At 36.2% G+C, this 19,447-nt stretch overlaps 1 protein-coding gene across 12 annotated transcripts in view; it reads left to right on the forward strand.

Annotated features, from left to right (window-relative positions):
• Positions 1-19,447, forward strand: part of ZNF148 (zinc finger protein 148) — a 120,777-nt gene that overhangs the window by 81,654 nt on the left and 19,676 nt on the right. For all 12 annotated transcript variants that reach the window (XM_023623601.2, XM_023623598.2, XM_070243644.1 and 9 more), the window contains 2 exons: positions 1,892-2,015; positions 3,348-3,431. In XM_023623601.2, coding sequence (XP_023479369.1) covers positions 1,892-2,015; positions 3,348-3,431 — 208 coding nt within the window. The remainder of the gene's footprint in view (positions 1-1,891; positions 2,016-3,347; positions 3,432-19,447) is intronic.

The following is a 19,447-nucleotide window of genomic DNA, read 5'->3' on the forward strand; positions in this document are numbered from 1 at the left end:
AGATTACAAATTTGGAAGAGCCACTGCTCTTCTGAGACAAGATGAATTTTATTCTGTCCTTCATGCAAAGGTGTTTGTTACTCTGGCCTGAAAAAGAAAAATATAAAATGTCCAAGAATTTGATTTTTCTGTCTTTGAACTTACGCTAGATTTTTCAGTCTGCTTATTCACAAGTCACTGTTAGCTGTTTCATCCATAAAATCCGCCTTGAATTAAGGCTCGAATCCACAATGAAAGGCAGCATTACCTCCAGTGCCAGAAAACAATGACCTAGAACTCCCCAGCTCTTCATAAAAGCGCTTTGTACAGTTAAGGATTACATCCGTTTCACATTAAGTAACTTGGGCCAGATTTGCTCCTTACAAAGCCTTTCCTTGAAGTTGCCATGCCACGGAAAGCTATTGAGCTGCCATGTCCTTTGGCACTTGGATCCTCTTATTTGTTATCAACATAGTGAAAAAATACCTGGTGCTATCTTGCTTTTAGTTCTGTTTTATATAAAATGTTTAATATCTTTTGGTTATTTGTTTTATGTTAGAATATTTTAAATCATATTTTAAAAGCTTTTGTGTTTTTTCATTTTGTACAGTGTTAACTTGAATATTATTTTGTGACTTGGAGGGACTGAAAAAATTTTAAACTGACTGGCCAGAGATGAAACTTTCCACTTTCACTGACTCTCTTCAGGAAGCTGTGACACCCACTTCCACTCTCCTGCCAAATGTTTCCTTCTATGACTTTGGTGCATAGACTTTGAAGCATTGTTGACCACCTTGGCAGTTTGCCCAGAATCCAAATACCCTGTATAATTTGCATAATAATTACCATTGATTTACATACAGTATAGGCTGAATTGTCTTCCTGAATTTAAAGTAAAAAAATTTTTTAAATTACAGCCTTTTTTTCTTGCCTAATTCCCTTTTCTTGGTTTGAGAAGGGGTTATAACTGTGTATTTACAGGGCCTAATCAGTTTCCACAGGCTTTTGTGTTTCTTAAGATGTTTCCTGGATGGCTCCACCCTGTGGGGGACACGATTTCTTAGCTCCTGCTCCATGTGCCCTGCCTCCACTTCGTCCTCACTTGCCGTGTTCCCCCTGATCTTACCTGCTAGCTTTCTTCTTATCTTCCCATCGTATTCTGCCATCTTTATTCTCTTCTCAATATTGAAAAAACGGATCATGTATTATTTTCACTCAGCCACGTGTCTGATGAGAGAGGCAGTTTAATGTTGCATGTTGAACAAATGATTGATAATTTGGATGTGTGAAGCCGAGAGGTGACCTTTTTTCTGGCACTGTCTAGACCAGGCCCACAATATTCTCAACCTTAGGAAGCCCAGGAAGATAAGGTTGATTTCTTTCTCACCTATCTTCCTTTCCCATACCCACGCTAATGTATTTATCTATATATAAGTATATAGAGAGCTTTTTCTCATTTTTATAACCACATAAGATTAAATTGTATTCATTTTCCGTGATGTATTTAAACAGTCCTATACTGATTGATATTTACTCCATGTCTAAAACATAAGACTTTTGTGCTGGGTGTGTGAGAACTTGAAATTGAAAGTAAGCTGTCCTCACTCTGGTGGAGAGCACTGAGGGACTCCACCGGCATCAGCTTTGGAGAGGAGGGAGGAGAGTGCTGAGATCTTACTTAACCAGCTTCCAAAGTTTTATTAGTGATTTTTTACCCATTCTGAGTCACATTGTACTTTCCTACAATTAATGAGAACATTATTCTAATAGCCTTTTCAAGATTATTTAGGAAAAAATATTTCATAGTCTCTGGTGACCATTGTTTGCATTAAAAGGCGTTATCTCTTTTATAAATTAGTATTACGTTTTTTAAAACTTCTTTCTTTTGTTTTTGCTTTTTTTTTTTAACTAGATCCTTACCATAAATGAGGATGGATCACTTGGTTTGAAAACCCCTAAATCTCACGTTTGTGAGCACTGCAATGCTGCCTTTAGAACGAACTATCACTTACAGAGACATGTCTTCATTCATACAGGTATTTCTTGAATTAAAATGGGCTTATGGCCATTAAAATTATTTTCTTTGCTATTTCATCTTTATGTAAATGTCATTCATTCCTAAGACCGTAGCTAACCTGACATTTCAAATCAAAGATTTCATAGGCCAGGATGTCAGAAGGAAACCAGAAAAAAATTTAAATGAGAAAACAATTACTATGGATGTGCAAAATTAATTAGTCTTAATTGGACACTTATTTGGCTTAATGTGTTCTTTAAGCTAGAGAAACAGTTAAAGAATGTACTACTTAAAAAGCCTGTTGGCATTTAGTTTTCAATGCAAGACATCCAGATGGAGTTTGAAATCTGAATTTGGAAATCAAGTGTGAAAAATGATGGTTAAGAACATGAAGTTGTAGAGAGGAGAACTAAAGACTGATTACAGATCTTTGGGGAAACAGACTAGACATAGACATGTAGGTTGAGTTAAGGGGTGGGAGTGGGGGACGGAGTAATGAGGTGGGTGTAATGAACTAGAAAAATAGAGTGTCCCAGAAGCTAAAATAAACGAGAATTCCAAGGAGGGTATGACCAACAATGACACAACCTTCCGAAAGGGTTAGAGAACTGAGAGAAAACCGTTAGAATAAACAGCAAGGAGATCATGGGTACCTTTTAAGAAAGCAGAGTATAAGGGTTACAGCACATGGGGGTGGTGAAGAATTTGAGACATAGGGTCAACTGCTCTTTTAAGAGGGTGTGGTAAAAGGAAGGAGAGAAAATACTAAGGCAGGAGGGTTTCAGGATTTCTGGAAAGTTTCTTTGCATGTAGCAAGACCAAAGAATACTTTCCGTAGAAGGAAAGGCTCCAGCAGAGAAGGAGTGTCTAAGAGACAGAATTTTTTTTTTTTTAAAAAAGGATGTTTAGAAAGTTTTGCAGGTTCTGGAGAAAATAAGACAAAAGACATAAGTGATGGTTAGCCCTGGAGAACAAGGTGGGTGGATCTTCCTCCACATGAAAGGAAGAAGAGATGTTCAAGACACACTCGATAACCTGAGGCGTCCCTTCTAGCCTCGTCATTTTTAAATTCTAGTTTAAGTTGTTTTATTTATTTGTTTTCCTTGAAGGATATTGATCAGATTTAATCTCATTTTTGTGTGATTTTGAGAATGTAAATTGTAAAATCTTGGGAAAAAATTGAGAGGAAATAGAATTCTGTTAAGTTAATAAACATACGTATAAAAAATTTTTATGGATAATTTGGAATTTTCCAGAATTTGGGCTTCTAAGATTTATCTTTCCTCAGAAATAGTAACTATAAACTGTGTTTTATCCAGTAACTAATTTGTGGATGTGAAATTATTTTAAGGCGAAAAACCATTTCAATGTAGTCAATGTGACATGCGTTTCATACAGAAGTACCTGCTACAGAGACATGAGAAGATTCATACTGGTGAGTGCTGCCACCCATACTAGGGTTATTAAAATTACTATTTCAAATAGAGGGGAGAATTTTTAATAAATAGCCACAACTTGTTGCCACTTTCATCAGTTGTGTTTCTTAAGAGTATGTATCACAGCTCATCTTTTTCCTTCCTTCAATAAATCAATGTTCATTGTTAGGACTTGGCTTTAATGTCCAAGCCCAATAAATTACTTTGAAATAGAGTTTCATAATAACTTAAAATATGTTTAAAGTGACAAAAGGAAGGAAGTTTTTGTGAAATATCTGTTTCCTTAGATGTTTAACAAGTTTAGCGTAGGTAAAATTCTCGTTCACATTAATTAGTCTGGGGAAGGAGGCAAATGCTGGGCCCCAAGATAGTGATACTCTGTTTTTGCTTTCTTGCTGTTTCATGTATATAGAGTCTATATCAAGAGAGTTGTAATCTTAAGTTAGACATTTCCAATTTTTCTGTCAAGTTGTTAATGGTTTAGAAACAAATACTTCGGAAGATCGCTATAAAGGAACCTATACCTTAAGAAGTTGTCTCATTTTACAGCAAACATTTATTTGCATTTATTTCTTTTTACTTTTCTGGCAAATTGTAAAACCAAATTTTATATGTAACCTTGATTTAGTAGACTGTCAACTTTTTGACTTTTGATGTCTATAAGCATGGGGAAAAGTGGTTTTTTTTAGAATTTATTTCCAATGTCTTGCCTTTTTGTGATGGAAGAAAGCAGAGTTGGTGAATTTGCCTAACTGTCTTACATTTAAATAGAATTGAGGATGATGGTGATAATTTATTATATGAATATTGAAAAAATAAAAGTTCTTCATATTTCTCTATTTAAGTACTCAAGCAAATACCTGCCCAGTGTTGTTATTTAGATGTTCTCGTGGTACCTGCAGTACTTGTGAAAGGAGATCCTTAGATGTGTTGTCTTATAGAAGAAGCAACCTTTCCTGCCTAATAACTTTCCTTAACTTTCTTTCCCCTAACAAAGAAGCATGAATGTGGCTGGTCTGCTTAAATAAAACTTCAGCTGTGCAGCACATCTGTATGCTTTGATGTTCTGCTTTTCAAAGATCATTATGCACACCACTTTTTAAGTAAATATTATTCATCTCTTCCAGATGGAAGGGAGTATAGGCACTTTGGGAGAAAGAGCAACGTTGTCGATTTTATGCGACTTATAGCTAAATTTAAATTTCTATACAATAATAAAACCTGATCAGATAATGATAAATAAAAGTGGTTAAGGGGCTGGCCTGGTGGTGCAGCGGTTAAGTGTGCATGTTCCACTTCGGTGCCCCTGGGTTTGCCGGTTTGGATCCTGGGTGCGGATATGGCACCACTTGGCGAAAGCCATGCTGTGGTAGGCGTTCCACATATAAAGTGGAGGAAGATGGGCATGGATGGTAGCTCAGGGCCAGTCTTCCTCAGCAAAAAGAGGAGGATTGGCAGCAGTTAGCTCAGGGCTAATCTCCCTCGGGGGAAAAAAAAAAAAGCAGTTAAATATTTTTGTGTGTTTTTAATACCTATTAGATTTTGATGATTTACTTATTCATTCAACAAAAATTTACTGAGCCTTTAGTGTTTTTCAGGGAATAGAGAGATAATGTAAGGCTGTTTCCTTGGAGTTTACATTCTAATGGGAGAGACCAAGATATAAACGAGCACAGTGTAATATGTTTTGTAGAATTTCATAGAAAATGCTGTTATGCCCTGAGGAAGAGCCAGAAGTGCTGTCTGTTGAAGGTTACATAGGGAAGGCAACACGGAAACTACAGGAGGTGCAGTTAAGAGTGTGTGTGTGTGTGTGTTTCTGAAAAAAGATTTTCAAAACAATATTTACCCTTATTGCACTCTGCTATTTTCTCTTCTCTTCTAGTAAATTCTTTTTTGAAGTGCTGGTCACAATCTTGTAATCTCACTGTTTGGAAAAAGAGCCATGCTCGACCATGGGCTATCTTGGATTTAAACAGGTTATAATGGATAGTTAGCATCTATTGAGAATTCACTAAGACCAGATATTGTGCTTAGTGTTTTGTTAAATATCTCATTTAGTACTCAGATTAATCTTGAAAGAGGAGGCATTACTATCCCCAATTTTTAGATGAGAAAGTAGTAGGAAGCACACAAAAGTTAAAAAACTTTCCTAAATTTATATAATCTAGCGTATGATGGAGCCAGATTCCAGCTCAGGTCTCTGTGACTCCAGTACACGTGTGAAATCGCTAACTGTGCAGAATGGGACTAGGAGCAGAACAATATCTTTTGGCCTTTTTGAGTTTTTCTTGCTCTGCCACTAAGCTGGTTATGACTTAACCTTCAAATGGGTTTAGTCTGGGTCTAAAAGGGATGGAAGCAAAGGCTGGAGTTCTCATGTTATAAAGAATACATACTCATAAAAGGAGATAAGGAATTGAGAGGAACCAGGGCAAAACAGTCGCTGTGGTTCCTTAACAGTCAAGTTTCTTCTGAAGAGAGCCTCAGTTTTGCCCCATTGTCTCCCTCATTCCCACCCCCCCCCGGGTGGAACTGATAGAGGGGAATAGATTTTCCTTCTTTATTTCATTTTCTTAATTCTTTTTATAACTCTCTTTGAAGAAAGTAAGATATTTTTGTCTTGTAATCATTATACCTATAAGCTTTATCTGGGAATATATACTTAGAACCACAAATGTATTCTCCATCATTTATTATTTAGTCCTTACGGTTCTGTGTTTCGTGTTTTAAATGGCTTTTACTTTTGGAGGTGGGTAGTGCCTTAAAGTTTTTCCAGGTCAGGGCTTTCTCTCTGTAGGTTCTTTGTTTAGAAGAGTACATGGAAATAGTTATGGCAGTAGAAAAGATTTTGCATATGTTTACCCATTTTTAAATTATCGAGAAGGTAATGAGTGATCCTTAAAGGCTGTGTGGTGAGGAGAATTACCAGTTCTTACAGCTCTGTTTTACTTTTACCTTCCCTCATCCTTTTAGGTCTCATTGTCCTGTCTCCTCCAGTCTCCCAGCCCCCAAGCCTATTCTCTGCTCTATTTGCAATATGGTTAAAAATCATTACCTGCTTGGCTGTTCTTGCCACCAATAAAGAAATCTGTGGCTTTTAAAAACCGAGAACCTAGCTTGATTTGGTTTTCAAATAGAAAAACTTTGAACTCAGCCTAGACAGGCTGTCACTTAATTCTGTTTCCTAAATTTGCGCTAGCCTGTGAAATATCATTTTAGTGGAGAGTACTTTTTCACCAGAAGCTGATCTCTGAAATTCTGGTTAAAGCTTTATTCCTTTAGCCTAAGGCATTGAAAACTGTGAAAATGCAAATATCCTTGGGACTGCTATTTTTGTCACTTAGGGGAGATTTATATTTTTTTTGTGTATATGTGTTATGGATCCCTTACTTATGGTGTGTTTGAGGATATGGGAGAGAAGGTGAGGACTTGACGCCAAGGTCAAAGATAATCATCCTAATCGATCATTTTGTTTAGGTCAGAATTACTGCTCAGGTACATTGCAAGGTTAAACTTAAACATTCATCGTCTCAGTAAATCTGCACATTTACTATGTGATCAGATGCTTTTATCTAAGGTGCCTTTTCCTTTGCATTTTCAAATGCTTGTATAGAATAAATGTTAGAATGGCATATGTCCAGTTTTGTTGTTTTCTCATCACCTTGTCACCCCTTACTCTAACTAAGGAGCCAGTCTGATTGCCATGAGGAGGGGGTGTCAATTTGAGAGGTAAAGAACTTAAGTACAATTTTCAATATTTAATTGTAACTTTATATTAATTTTTTAAATTCCTCTAAATAATAAGCCACAGAATACCTATCCTGATATTCTCTTATAGCAAATTAAGGTAGGTTGTTATAGTTGTGGTAGTTTTCATAATTTATTTTTCACTTCAAATGGTTTTCCTCCCAAAAATAAAAGAGATTTTGAAAATAAACCAAATCATTCAGAATTATGCATATTCATTAGGTTTCTTTTTCCATAAAGTTCTTTTTTGATTTAAAGCTTTAGTTCTTGATAATATACAATTCTGTATACACGAATATAGTAAGAAACAGATTTGGAAAACCTGTCTTCTAAGTTAGCATTCTTCACGCCTGAAAACATACGTTGATCTTCTTTTCTCCTTGACCGTGACTTTTATTCACAATCATATTAAATAGCTGAATAGTAGCATTATTATTTTTTTAAACCAGTTGGTCTAGTGGGGTGGAGTCAGAGAGAATGTTGATTCACCCTTGACTAAGTTATAGCTCAATATTCGTATTTCCTTTAGTATGTTTTGGTTATTGATAAAAATTTCAGTTTTCTTCTCATTGTTTTGAAGACCTAGTTTATAGTTTATTAGGTATAATAGAGCAGTCTTATTAAAAGGAAATGTTACAGACCTAATTAGAGTTTAATTCTTACTTGTGAAGATGAAGGAACTGAATAATGTTTGTGCTCCTGAGAATGCTGCCTGCACTGTGAGCTCCTGGCATTATGATTGCTGAAGCCAGACAGCGCTGGCATGGACAGAGCTTGCCAAGAAAGATTCAGCAGGGAAGTACAGATTGCTGTGACTGACATTCTCTGGTTTAATGAAGTTTTCAGAAACCACGTTTTTTTCTCTCTGCAAAACTGTTAATAATTCACACTGAAAGATTTGATAACACATATAAAAGCTTAATGCTATCTAACAAAACATTTCAGTAGATATAAAAGAAATCATACACACACACATACATATGTATACACATACATATATATAAAAGAGTATACCGTACTTTTTAAAGGTTTTTTGTTTTGTGGGGATAGGAGAAGTCATCCAGAAAATAAGCTCCATTTTAACATTATGCCTTAGAACTGAATATGAAAAATCAGAGGCTTTATGATGATTGCCTAGTTTTTAATTGTGTGTATATTTTGTGTATGTTTGTGAGTATCCCTCCCTGTCAAATCCACATAAAATGTTCTCTGTTAGTGTAGTGTCTATAGTAAAAATGAAAAGAAGTGGGTTACCTTTCGTTTTGACAAGTCTCTTGTTTAACAAATTGGGAATCTCTTAAAGTGGTCTCATTCTTGTTTATGCATAATTATTGAATGAGTGAACGTGTAAATCATGTGACTCACAATTTGACAGATCCTGTGCAGGTAGTACAGACAACCTGCGCTGTAGGAGTTCAGAGGAAATAGACCAGTGAGGGTTCAGGTTGGTGGCTTCCTGGAAGAGGTGAAACGTCAAGGGCCCTGTGAGTTAGATTTAGCCTTTGTAGTTCGTGTGTTACGTGAGAGTCGAGTGTCATCACAGGAAGCGTAAGTGGTAGAGCACAAACAAGGTGGAGGCCAGGACCAGGAGAAAAATCGGGCGTGCACTACATGGGGAATCTTTGGGCAAGGATAGATAAACAGATACGTAAATAATCAATTCAGAAACATACAAAGAGTTGGCAAGTTAAAAATCAGACAAGCAGATCTCAGGACAATTGCAGATGCTGGCTAACAGGACAAGCAGTGTGTCAGATACGCTAGTTTAAAAGAACCAGAAGGAGGCAGGTACTTCATGATAGTTAAAAACTAGAAATTGGGGCTGGCCCCATGGCCGAGTGGTTGAGTTCACACACTCCGCTTCAGCGGCCTGGGGTTCACCAGTTTGGATCCTGGGCACAGACCTACACACAGCTCATCAAACCATGCTGTGGTGGCATCCCACATAGAAAAACTAGAGTGATCTTCAACTAGGATAGAGAACTGTGTATTGGGGTTTTAGGGAGAAAAAAAAAGAGAAGAAAATTGGCAACAGATGTTAGCTCATGGCCAATCTTCCTCACCAAAAAAAGAAGCATACTTTAAAATTGGCAAAGAAAGAACTTAAAAAAAAAAAGCCTAGAAACTCCTAAAAATTCATTATCATAACCTAATAATACTGTCAAATGAATTTATTGAGTACCTCTTCTCTGCCAAGCACTGTGTTAAACACAATACATAAATGTACATAAATTATCTCATTTTATCCTCACAGCAGTCCTGCGAGGAGGGTACTATTATTCTTTTTTTTACAGATAAAGAACAAGGGTTAATATGATTAAGTAACCTGTCCCTATGTGCACAGCTGGTTAGTGACACAGTCCAGGTCTTTAAAGTTCGTGCCCTTAACCACATGCAATTGAAAGGGTAGTTTATGCACCAAGGAAACTTTGAGTTGACAAAAAACTTGGTTTTAAACATGGAGTGGAGGTTTTTATTTTGTTCAAGTAAGAGCAGAGCCATTCCCAGACCTGGCCCTACTTAGAGCTTGTGGGTAATTGGGTATCCCTGCCTGAAATGAGGTCTATGGATGTAGGAGTAAAAGCAAATTCCAGCTGCTATGGAGTGAACAAAGGCAAGATGGACAGCATGTAAATGACCATCCTGAGTAGGGTAGAAAGGGATGGGTAGAGTGAGGATGAGGAGATAAGACGATAAAGCTTGATTTTAGGAGTATTTTGTCAGTATAGCTTGATGCCAAGTTAAGGAGTGTCAGGTTTATCCTGTAAGCATTTTAAAATACGAGGGCATGTAACTGCCGTGTTGGAAGGATATTATTGTTTTGTGAATAAACCTGGAAGTTTGGCCCATGTATTACTTTTTTAACTGTTCTGTTTATAACTGATATGAAAAATTATAATTTATTCAGATAATTGCACATTTATTAATCAAGTTTACTTTTAGGTATTAAATTTCTTTGAACAAGTGAAACAACATTGTTCGACTTCAAGGAATGTAGTGTTACTTCAGTTTGGACCAGTTTATCAAAAGTGGGCAAAACTTGGAAACTGCTGAATATTACAGTGAAACAAAGAAAATTATATTTTCTGGACTTCAGATCCTCTTCATTTTTGAACACTATAGGATGCACAAATGTTCAGAAAAAGAGCTGAAAAAGGAATACCCAAATTTATCTTAACACATAGAAGTTCCTAGTTTTTTTTAAGGTGCTTCACAGTAGTTTCTCACTTTTGATGTTTTTGTTTTTGTTTTTTTAATCATTTTTAGTTACTTCAGAAAACATGAGTAGTCTAGAACAAGGTAAATTTCTCTACTCTTTCATTCGTCAGTTTGGCTTCCTTTAATGTGGGTTCTTTCCTGCACCACCCGCCCTCCCGTCCTTTTTACGTTCTGCGGAAGATGAAGCATTAAGGCAGTTGAGTCTAGATCTGATGCTTTGTTTTACCAACGTTTGACACCCTGTTCTTTTGGAAAAGTACCCAATTACTTGAATTTGAACACCTGAAGACCTTCAGGAGTCTCCAATATTTGAAGCTGCCTTTTTGATAACTGCTACTACTTATTGTTCCAGAACCCAGTTGAGTGGATGACCAACATTCATCCTCCTTCAAATCTTGAATTCATTAAGTTTTCAGATATCTAGGCTAGCTGACAACAATATTTTTTATTTGTTGGTAAAGTTTTTCACTTGACTGACAGACTTTTAATAACACTTAGGCTCACAATTCATATATTTTATCTGGGCTTTTGGCAGAAGAGTGGCTGACAAAATGTACTGTCTGATTTGAACACAATCATGATGAAGAAATAGAATTTAGAATATTTAGGGCAATCTAAATTTACTTACTTATCAAGGTCATTCATTCTTGTTTTTCTGGATACTTTTAAGATCTTTAGGTGTTATCCCTGAAGAGTTCCTATGTTTTGAAAGTACTTAAATGTCACTGTTTTCAGCCCCCATTTGAATTTTATGAAAGTGTCTGGACATTCTTTGAAAGCAGTCACAGTAATAATAACAGCTTCTGCCTCTTTTGTAACTTGTTTTGCTGTTCTGTAGATCTTGTGGAGAGAGTTTAGCTTCATTCATACTGTTAAGCAAATGAGGGTCATAGGCTTGGCATCTTAATGTAGTACTACATGGTTATTTATCTGTCCAACTTCATCTCTCATGCTGTGTTTCTGCAGTTTGACGTTATTGGTCATTGATGCAAGTACTTCCTACTTTTTATTTTCCGTAGAACTCTGCATTGCCTCCTCTTCACAGCTGTGTAAGAAAGCTGATAGACAAACTAAGTTTATTGACTTTTTCCCCCATATATTTTTATCCTTCTGTAAATTCTTTACAGGACTTAATTGATTCTTTTTTACCTCATTTAATTATCTGTTTTGATTTTGACTTTCTAAGGATGCTTGAAGAATGGCTGCTGAGCAAGAACTTTCAGTGTGCATTTTTAATTATTATAGAAAATATATTCGGTCAACTCTTAGTTACTTGGGAAATTGACCAGATTGTAGATTATTTAGAATTTAAAAAGGCAAACGTAATTGTGAAAAAATAAAATGAATACCAGCACAAAAAGAGCAACCTATTTACTGCTATTGTTTGAAGCCACATCTTCTGTAGAGGCCTCTTGTGCTTATGTAATGGAGGAATTCTTTTTGTTTTTCAAAATCAATCAGTTATGTTCTTGCTAGCTTCATCTGCCTCTTAGTTCTTTGTCATTGGATAGAGAGGGATGTGGTATTCTGACCAGCTATAACTCTAGAGTCTTAAGAAGGTCTAACTTTATCCCTATAGAAAAATCTGCCTTTTCTTAAGACATTTTATTTTTTTATATGAGAATTGGAGGAAAATGGACAATGGACTCTTGGGAACCTGAAACTGAAAGGTATTATTTTAAAATGTTAAGATTCAGTGATAAACGCAAGAGTTTCCCTTATGTATAAGCCATGGGCATAAATATTAGAGACTGGACAGGAGGCATTTGAGGGGCTGTTATCAAGGGGATGAGATGTGAAGCAAGGATAGAGAAGAGGAGAATGATTGTTACGGGGAGGGGTAGAGGCTACCTGCCAAAAACATTGCTTGGTGCTCTACATAATTACCAAGACTTCTAGATTACTACTTAGTAGGAGAATTTGCTCAATGGCTAACTAATCTTACCTAGGCTTTTTATGATATTAAAAAGGTAAAGAGGGCCTGTCTGGTGGTGCAGCAGTTAAGTTCACGTGCTCCACTTAAGCGGCCTGAGGTTCGCTGGTTTCAGATTCTGGGTGCAGACCTATGCATGGCTTATTAAGCCATGTTGTGGCAGGCATCCCACATATAAAATAGAGGAAGATGGACACAGATGTTAGCTGAGGGCAAATCTTCTTTAGCACACAAAAGAAAAAAAAGAGGGTTGGTGGCAGATGTTAGCTCAGGGCTAATCCTCCTTGGAAAAAGAAAAAAAAGGAAAAGATTGTTGCAGCCAAGAAATAGACAATGGTAACAGACTATTTTAGCAGAATAATAGCATTTTTTATTTTTGGTCATTTCTCCCCTTGTAGTTCATGTGATATTTTGTTTTTCTAAGCTGTTACATTTCCATTGTTTTTACATTTTGAATGACAGTTCTTGAATGGTAAATATGTTACTGAATATTTTGTTTAAACTCGAAGTTTACATTAAATCATTATGTACTGTATTGAGAGTTGAAGCTACTATTTCTATAACAGTCTGGATTTATTTGCTCAGTAGTGTTTGCGTTTTAGATTAATTAATTAGCTATTAATATTTTTTTCCACTGCAGGAAAGCAATTTCTGAAACTAATCCTAGTCTTTCTTTTTTTCCTCCCTCATTGAAACAATTGCTTTTATAATGAGATTTTTTAGGAATGCCACTATCATACTCTAGCTAAGTGAGGAGGGCCTGAACTTATGAACAGGACATTAAAGACTAGAAATTGAATGAAATGGATATGATAAGATATTTCAAAGGAAGAATAAATATACATGAAATTTAATAATAGTTTAAGCAGAGGGAACTAAAGAAGTGAAACTAGTATAAAGTACTGGTTTTTAAGCTTTTATTGTGGAACCTGCTTTTCAAATGAAGTCCTAAATGGAGCAATATCAGAAGTCAGTTAAAAAACAAGGCAAATGACTTCAGGTGGGTTCCTTGGCTCTTGAGTTGACAGATGTTGCCGGTACTACTCAGTTACTTATGGAAGGAGACAATCCCAAGTTTAAAGTGACTGAAGAATTAGCCTTTGTAGAACAACTATAAGTAAGAATATTTTCAAAGTGGAATTAGACACTTTAAATGGTTGAGTTGAGTGGTATGTGAATTTTATTTCAGTAAAGCTGTTTTTCTTTTCTTTTCTTAAAAAGAATACACGAGAAAGCCTTATTTCAGTATAATCTGAAGTGGACTCTGCTAAGATAAGTTACAACCAATGGTGGGAGAAATAGGTGTGAAGCAGAACAAAGTTTAGTTGGACTAATTAACAAAGCTGGAAAAAATGTAAAGCATTTAAAGCTTATGGCTATTTCATTATATTATACGAAGAGTACTTTGTGGAAAACATTTCCGTATATTGTGTGTCATTGAACCAGTAGTGTCAACAGCAAACTTTGTTTGCTTTAGTGGATTTAACCATCATGGGTTCTGTGAATTTTTGTCTGATATAAAAGCTGAATATCCTGACCTATCCCGTGATACAGCAATTTCATATCTTAGAATTACTAGAGTTTTATTGGGAGTTTTTGAGTATAGAGCCAAGGTTAAAATTTTTCTGACCAGGAGGAGCCACTCTTGACCACTCTTATTGAACACTGAAGAATGTCTTTGGAAATTAGTTTTTGCTGAAGACTTGAAAACACTTCATAATAAATTTGACCTAATATTACAAGGGGACAACAGTGCTTATAGTGAAACTTTTGTGGTAAAGTCATTGTGACAGCTGCTGATGTTGAATGACACAATCTCCTTTATACACTTCCCATCCTGTTAACAAGTCACAACAAGAAGGAAAATCTCCATTTCCACACAAATATGGGTAGATATATTTTCCAAGCTCAAACTGTACTTTCATCAGTTTTTGTACATTGATGCAAGTGCAAAGGCAATTTCCATATTTCAGAATCCATTAAACTAACTCCACCTAATCTTTAGTTGGAAGTAATCAATCTGCAATGTAATGGCATGCTAAAAAGTAAATATCAGAAAAGAATCTAATAGAATTCTACAAATGCCTTCCAAGTGGTAGGTAATTCTTAATTAAAATTATATTTTCATGGATTGATATCAGTACCTATCTTTGGGACAAGACGATTTCAGAGAGAGTATGTAAAATCTCATTGCAGATCAGCATTCGCAGATAAACATCTGCAGTTGTCTTTGATGATAGGAAACACTAACTTTGATCTCCAGTTTAGTGAAATGTTCCCTCCTCTCATAAAAAAAAAATAATTCCAGTCTTCTTATTAGTACATCTGTATGGTGAAAAATTATGTTCTCTTGGGGCCACCCCTATGGCCCAGTGGTTAAGGTTGGCGCCCTCCACTTTGGTGGCCTGGGTTCGGTTCCCAGGCGCGGACCTACACCACTTGGTGGCCGCCATGCTGGTGGCAACTCACAGATAGAATAGAGAGAGATTGGCACAGATGTTAGCTCAGGGCAAATTTTTTTCCTCAGCAAAAAAAAAAAAAAAATCATATTTTAAATTTCATCAATAAAAACTTGTGAGTTTTCTCCTCTCATTATCTGAGTATATATACAATATTCTGGATTTTACCTCTTGGCCCACAAATCATAATATATTTACTATCTAGCCATTTATAGAAAAAGTGTGCTAACCCCTGTCAAAGTTTGTTCTTTGAATGTCGTACTCTCTCAGTTGTTAGACCTCTGCTTTGTTAGTGATCGTGTCCTTCATTTTACCTCACTCTTGGTCGTACCTTAGACTAATGGTTACCAAACTTCAGTCTCTTCATGATTTCAGTCTCTCGTTTTCCAGGCACTGCCTCCTAACATTCCCGCCCACGCTCTTTAGTACTTAGGTTTCAACAATCTTGTGTATCCCATGGGACCTACAATCCACTGATTCTACCTCCTTTTTGCTATCCTTCGTTTTTCTCGCATCTTCCTCACTTTCCTTACCCAGTTTAAATTCTGTCGTCATCTATCATAATCACTTGCATGCTTGCACTCATACCCGTTGCTCTCTCTCATGCATAGTACTCACTTGGCTAAATTACAACTTTGGGAAATTTAACTCTTTCCATTTCTGGAATAAAACAGAAAGCTGTGCTGAGTTAGGGTCACTTTGAACTTTGTGGGCCTTGAGTGCCTACTAGAAATCATCTAATTCCTTAGTCCATTCAGTCTCCCATTCATCTAGACAGGTTCCATAGTTCAGCCCATGGGCCACTTGCACCTGCTATCTATTATTGTAATTAAATTTTATTGGAACATAGCCATATCCATTCCTTTATATAATATCTATGGCTCTTTTCTCCCTACAATAGCATAGCTGAATAACTGTGACAGAGATTGTATGACCCTCAAGGTCTAAAATATTTACTACCTGATCTTTTACTGAAAAAGCTTGCCAACCTTTCTCCCAAATGTTTCATACTTCCTCCTTTCCATAAACCTCCAACCTTTCCTTCTACCCTCTCACTTTTAGCTGATTGTCTGCTTGCTTGTTTCACAGAGAAAATCGAAATAATCAAAAGAGAACTTGAATTAAGTTCTTAGTGCCATATCTGTTCATCCATGAGGTGGAGACTGTTGATCTTTTGGAGGAAGATGGGCTAGTAGTGCTTTATTTTATTTTGTAAAATAGCTGAGGATTTTCCATTGTTTTATATAGATATGCATAAAGCTTAAATTTTCATTATCTCTTTCATCTTAAGGGAAATATGTTTTATTGACTTCATATTTTTTAAAATTTTTTAAAATTAAGGTATAATTTGCATGCAGCAAACTTTACAATTGTTAGTGTATACGCTATGTGTACTACATATACACTCTGTGTACAAATGTGTGTATACAAATGTAAAAAATACACATTTGTGTAACCACCAGCAGAATCAAGTTATAGAACAGTTCTGTCGTTCCCCCATGTCTTTTTGAGGTCAACCCCTCGCCTACCCCGATCCTGTGCAGACACTGATATGTTTTTCTGTCTATAGTTTTACCTTTTCCAGAATTTCATATAAATTGAATCTTACAGTACGTAGCCTTTTGAGTCTGGCTTCTTCTACTTATTATAGTGCATTTGAGAGTCATCCATGTTGTTGATACATCAGTAATTTGTTATTTTTTTATTGCTGAGCAGTGTTTTACTGTATGGATATACCTCAGTTGGTTCATCCATTCTCCAGTTGAGGCATATTTGGATTGTTTCCAGTTTTTGGTGATTATGAATAAAGCTTCTATAAATGTTTGCTATAAAAATTTGCATGCAGCTTTTTTAAACGTATTTTCACTTCATTTGGGAAACTACCTGGGAGTGGAGTTGCTGAGTCATATAGTAAGTGTTTGCTTAACTTTATAAGAACCCACGGGGGCCGGCCCGGTGGTGCAGTGGTTAGGTTTGCATATTCTGCTTTGGCAGCCTGGGGTTCACCAGTTCGGATCCCGGTTATAGACCTGCATACCACTTGTCCAACCATACGGTGGCAGGCATCCCCCATATAAGGTGGAGGAGGATGGGCATGGATGTTGGCTCAGGGCCAGTCTTCTTCAGCAAACAAGAGGAGGATTGGTGGTGGATATTAGCCCAGGGCTAATCTTCCTCAAAAGAAAAAAAAGAAAAGAAAAAAACACTACCAAACTGTTTTCCAAAGTGACTGTATCATTTTGAAGTCTCATAGTAACTTATGAGAACTTCATTTGATCTGCGTTCTCGACAGCACTTGACGTGGTCAGATTTCCTTATTTTAGCCATTCTAATAGGTGTGTATGCAAGTATCTCACTGCAGTTGTAATATGCATTTCCCTATGGACCAAAAATGTTGAGCATCTTTTCATTTGCTTGTTTGTCATCTGTGTGTGTGTATATATATTATTTGGGGAGGGGGTGGTTAAGTGTCTCTTCAATTCTTTTGTCCATTTAAAAAAATTGAATTGTTTCTTATTGTTTTGAGTATTCTTTATATATTTATTTATGTATCAGATATGATTTGCAATTTTTTCCCCATAGACATGTTTTTTCAAATTGATAAAAAAAGCATTGTTTTCGGAGCTGGCTCCGTGGCCAAGTGGTTAAGTTCGCGCTCTCCGCTGCAGCGGCCCAGGGTTCAGATCCTGGGCGTGGACATGGCACCACTTGTCAGGCCACGTTGAGGCGGCGTCCCACATCCTACAACTAGAAGGTCCTGCAACTAAGATGTACAACTGTGTACAGGGAGGGGTTTGGGTAGATAAAGCCAAAAAAAAAAAAAAAAAAAAAGCATTGTTTTCTTGAAAGACCTCTTGGTATTTTCCAAGATAACGCCATATTTAATTTCATTTTTATATAATATTAACTTTGTATTTCTAACCATAATGCAAAATAAAAAAATCAAATGGTAATGAGTTTATATTAATGTAAGTATTTTCTGAAATATGTAGAAGTCCAAAACCAAAAATTTGGCAAAAATATTAGTCTTCGTTTTTTTGCTTGTTAAGTATGGAGCATAAGTTTTATTATATATTTCAAAGAACAGTATGAATAATTTTTTATATTCAGTACATAATGTAAGTATTCTTACATAACATCTATTATCTAAAAAACTGGTTAAAGGGGCCAGGCTGGTAGTGTAGTGGTCAAGTTTGTGTGCTCTGCTTTGGCAGGCCAGGGTTCACAGGTTCGGGTCCCATGCACAGACCTATACACTGCTCATCAAGCCATGCTGTGGTGGTGTCCCACATACAGAATAGAGGAGGATGGGCATGAATGTTAGCTCAGGGACAATCTTCCTCACCAAAACAAAACAAAACCTGGTTAAACTGTATATTTCACGTAAATAAGTGTTTAGTACCAAACTAAAGCACTAAAAGAATTTAACTTACATCCTATCATATGAAAAATAAGTTACCTTTAGAAAATAGTTTTAGCATGACTTATTTGTGTTTATATTCTAATTATATAGAATATAATTTATCAGATTCATTCTTTGCTTGCAACATTTAAAATGCCGTTACCACATTATGTGTTAAATTAATGGTGTAATCTTAGTAAGAACAGCCTCATTCACATTGAGTAATCTAAAAGTACATAAGGAAATTGGTAGAGACCTGATGCTATTAGAGAGAACAGGTTATATAAAATTTTAGAAATACTATTGTAAAAGTATTATAGTTGTTGGTACTAAGTATTCACTATTAAAGCACTAAGGCAGTTAGCTTGTCACTGACTTTTTTTTTTTTTTTCCTGAGGAAGATCTGCCCTGAGCCAACGTCTGTTGCCAATCTTCCTCTTTTTACTTGAAGGTTCACCCTGGGCTCGTATCTGTGCCAGTCTTCTGTCTTGTACATGGGTCACCACCACAGCATAGCCACCGATGAGAGGTGTAGGTCCACACCTCGGAACTGAACCCAGGCCTCCAAAGCAGAGCGCACCGAACTTAACCAGTAGGCCATGGGGCCAGCCCCTCACTGCCCATTTTTTGCGAATAGACAAGAAATGGGGAAGAAAAGAAACATTTCTTATTTTAAAAAGCCAGAGTCTTGGGCTTGCAATAAAATAACTCAGCCTCAAGTGGGCTTAACCCATTTGGGAATTTATGTTATCAGCCTCCACACTACGTGCTCAGAAGAAAGGGTGAGCTCTCTTTAACATCTTCCAGAGCCTCTATAATTTTTCATATACAACATTTTGCATCCAGTCAAAAATTATAATCATATCAAGTGATAGGACAGAATCACAGAAAGGTAAGAGAAAAAAATCGATAATAAAAACAATTTCTCAGGTAATCCAGCTATTAGAGTTAGCAGAGAAGAGCTTTAAAATTTAAAGTGTAACTAATATGCTTAAGAAAATATTAGAAAAGGTACAGAAAATAGATGAAAAGTGGAGAATTTACCAGAGAATTGCAATCTATAAAAAGAAGCAAATGAAAAATTCTAGAATTGAAAAATATGATAACTGATATAAAGAGCATAACATATAGATTTAATGGAAGAACAGAGGCAGTAAAAGAGAAAGTTGGTGAAATGGAAGACATCAGAAATATCACAAGAGAAAAATATGAAAACAGAAAAAGATATAACCTCAGCTGGGATGTAGAAAG

This window comes from Equus caballus, chromosome 19, assembly GCF_041296265.1.
Source record: "Equus caballus isolate H_3958 breed thoroughbred chromosome 19, TB-T2T, whole genome shotgun sequence".
NCBI lineage: Eukaryota > Metazoa > Chordata > Mammalia > Perissodactyla > Equidae > Equus > Equus caballus.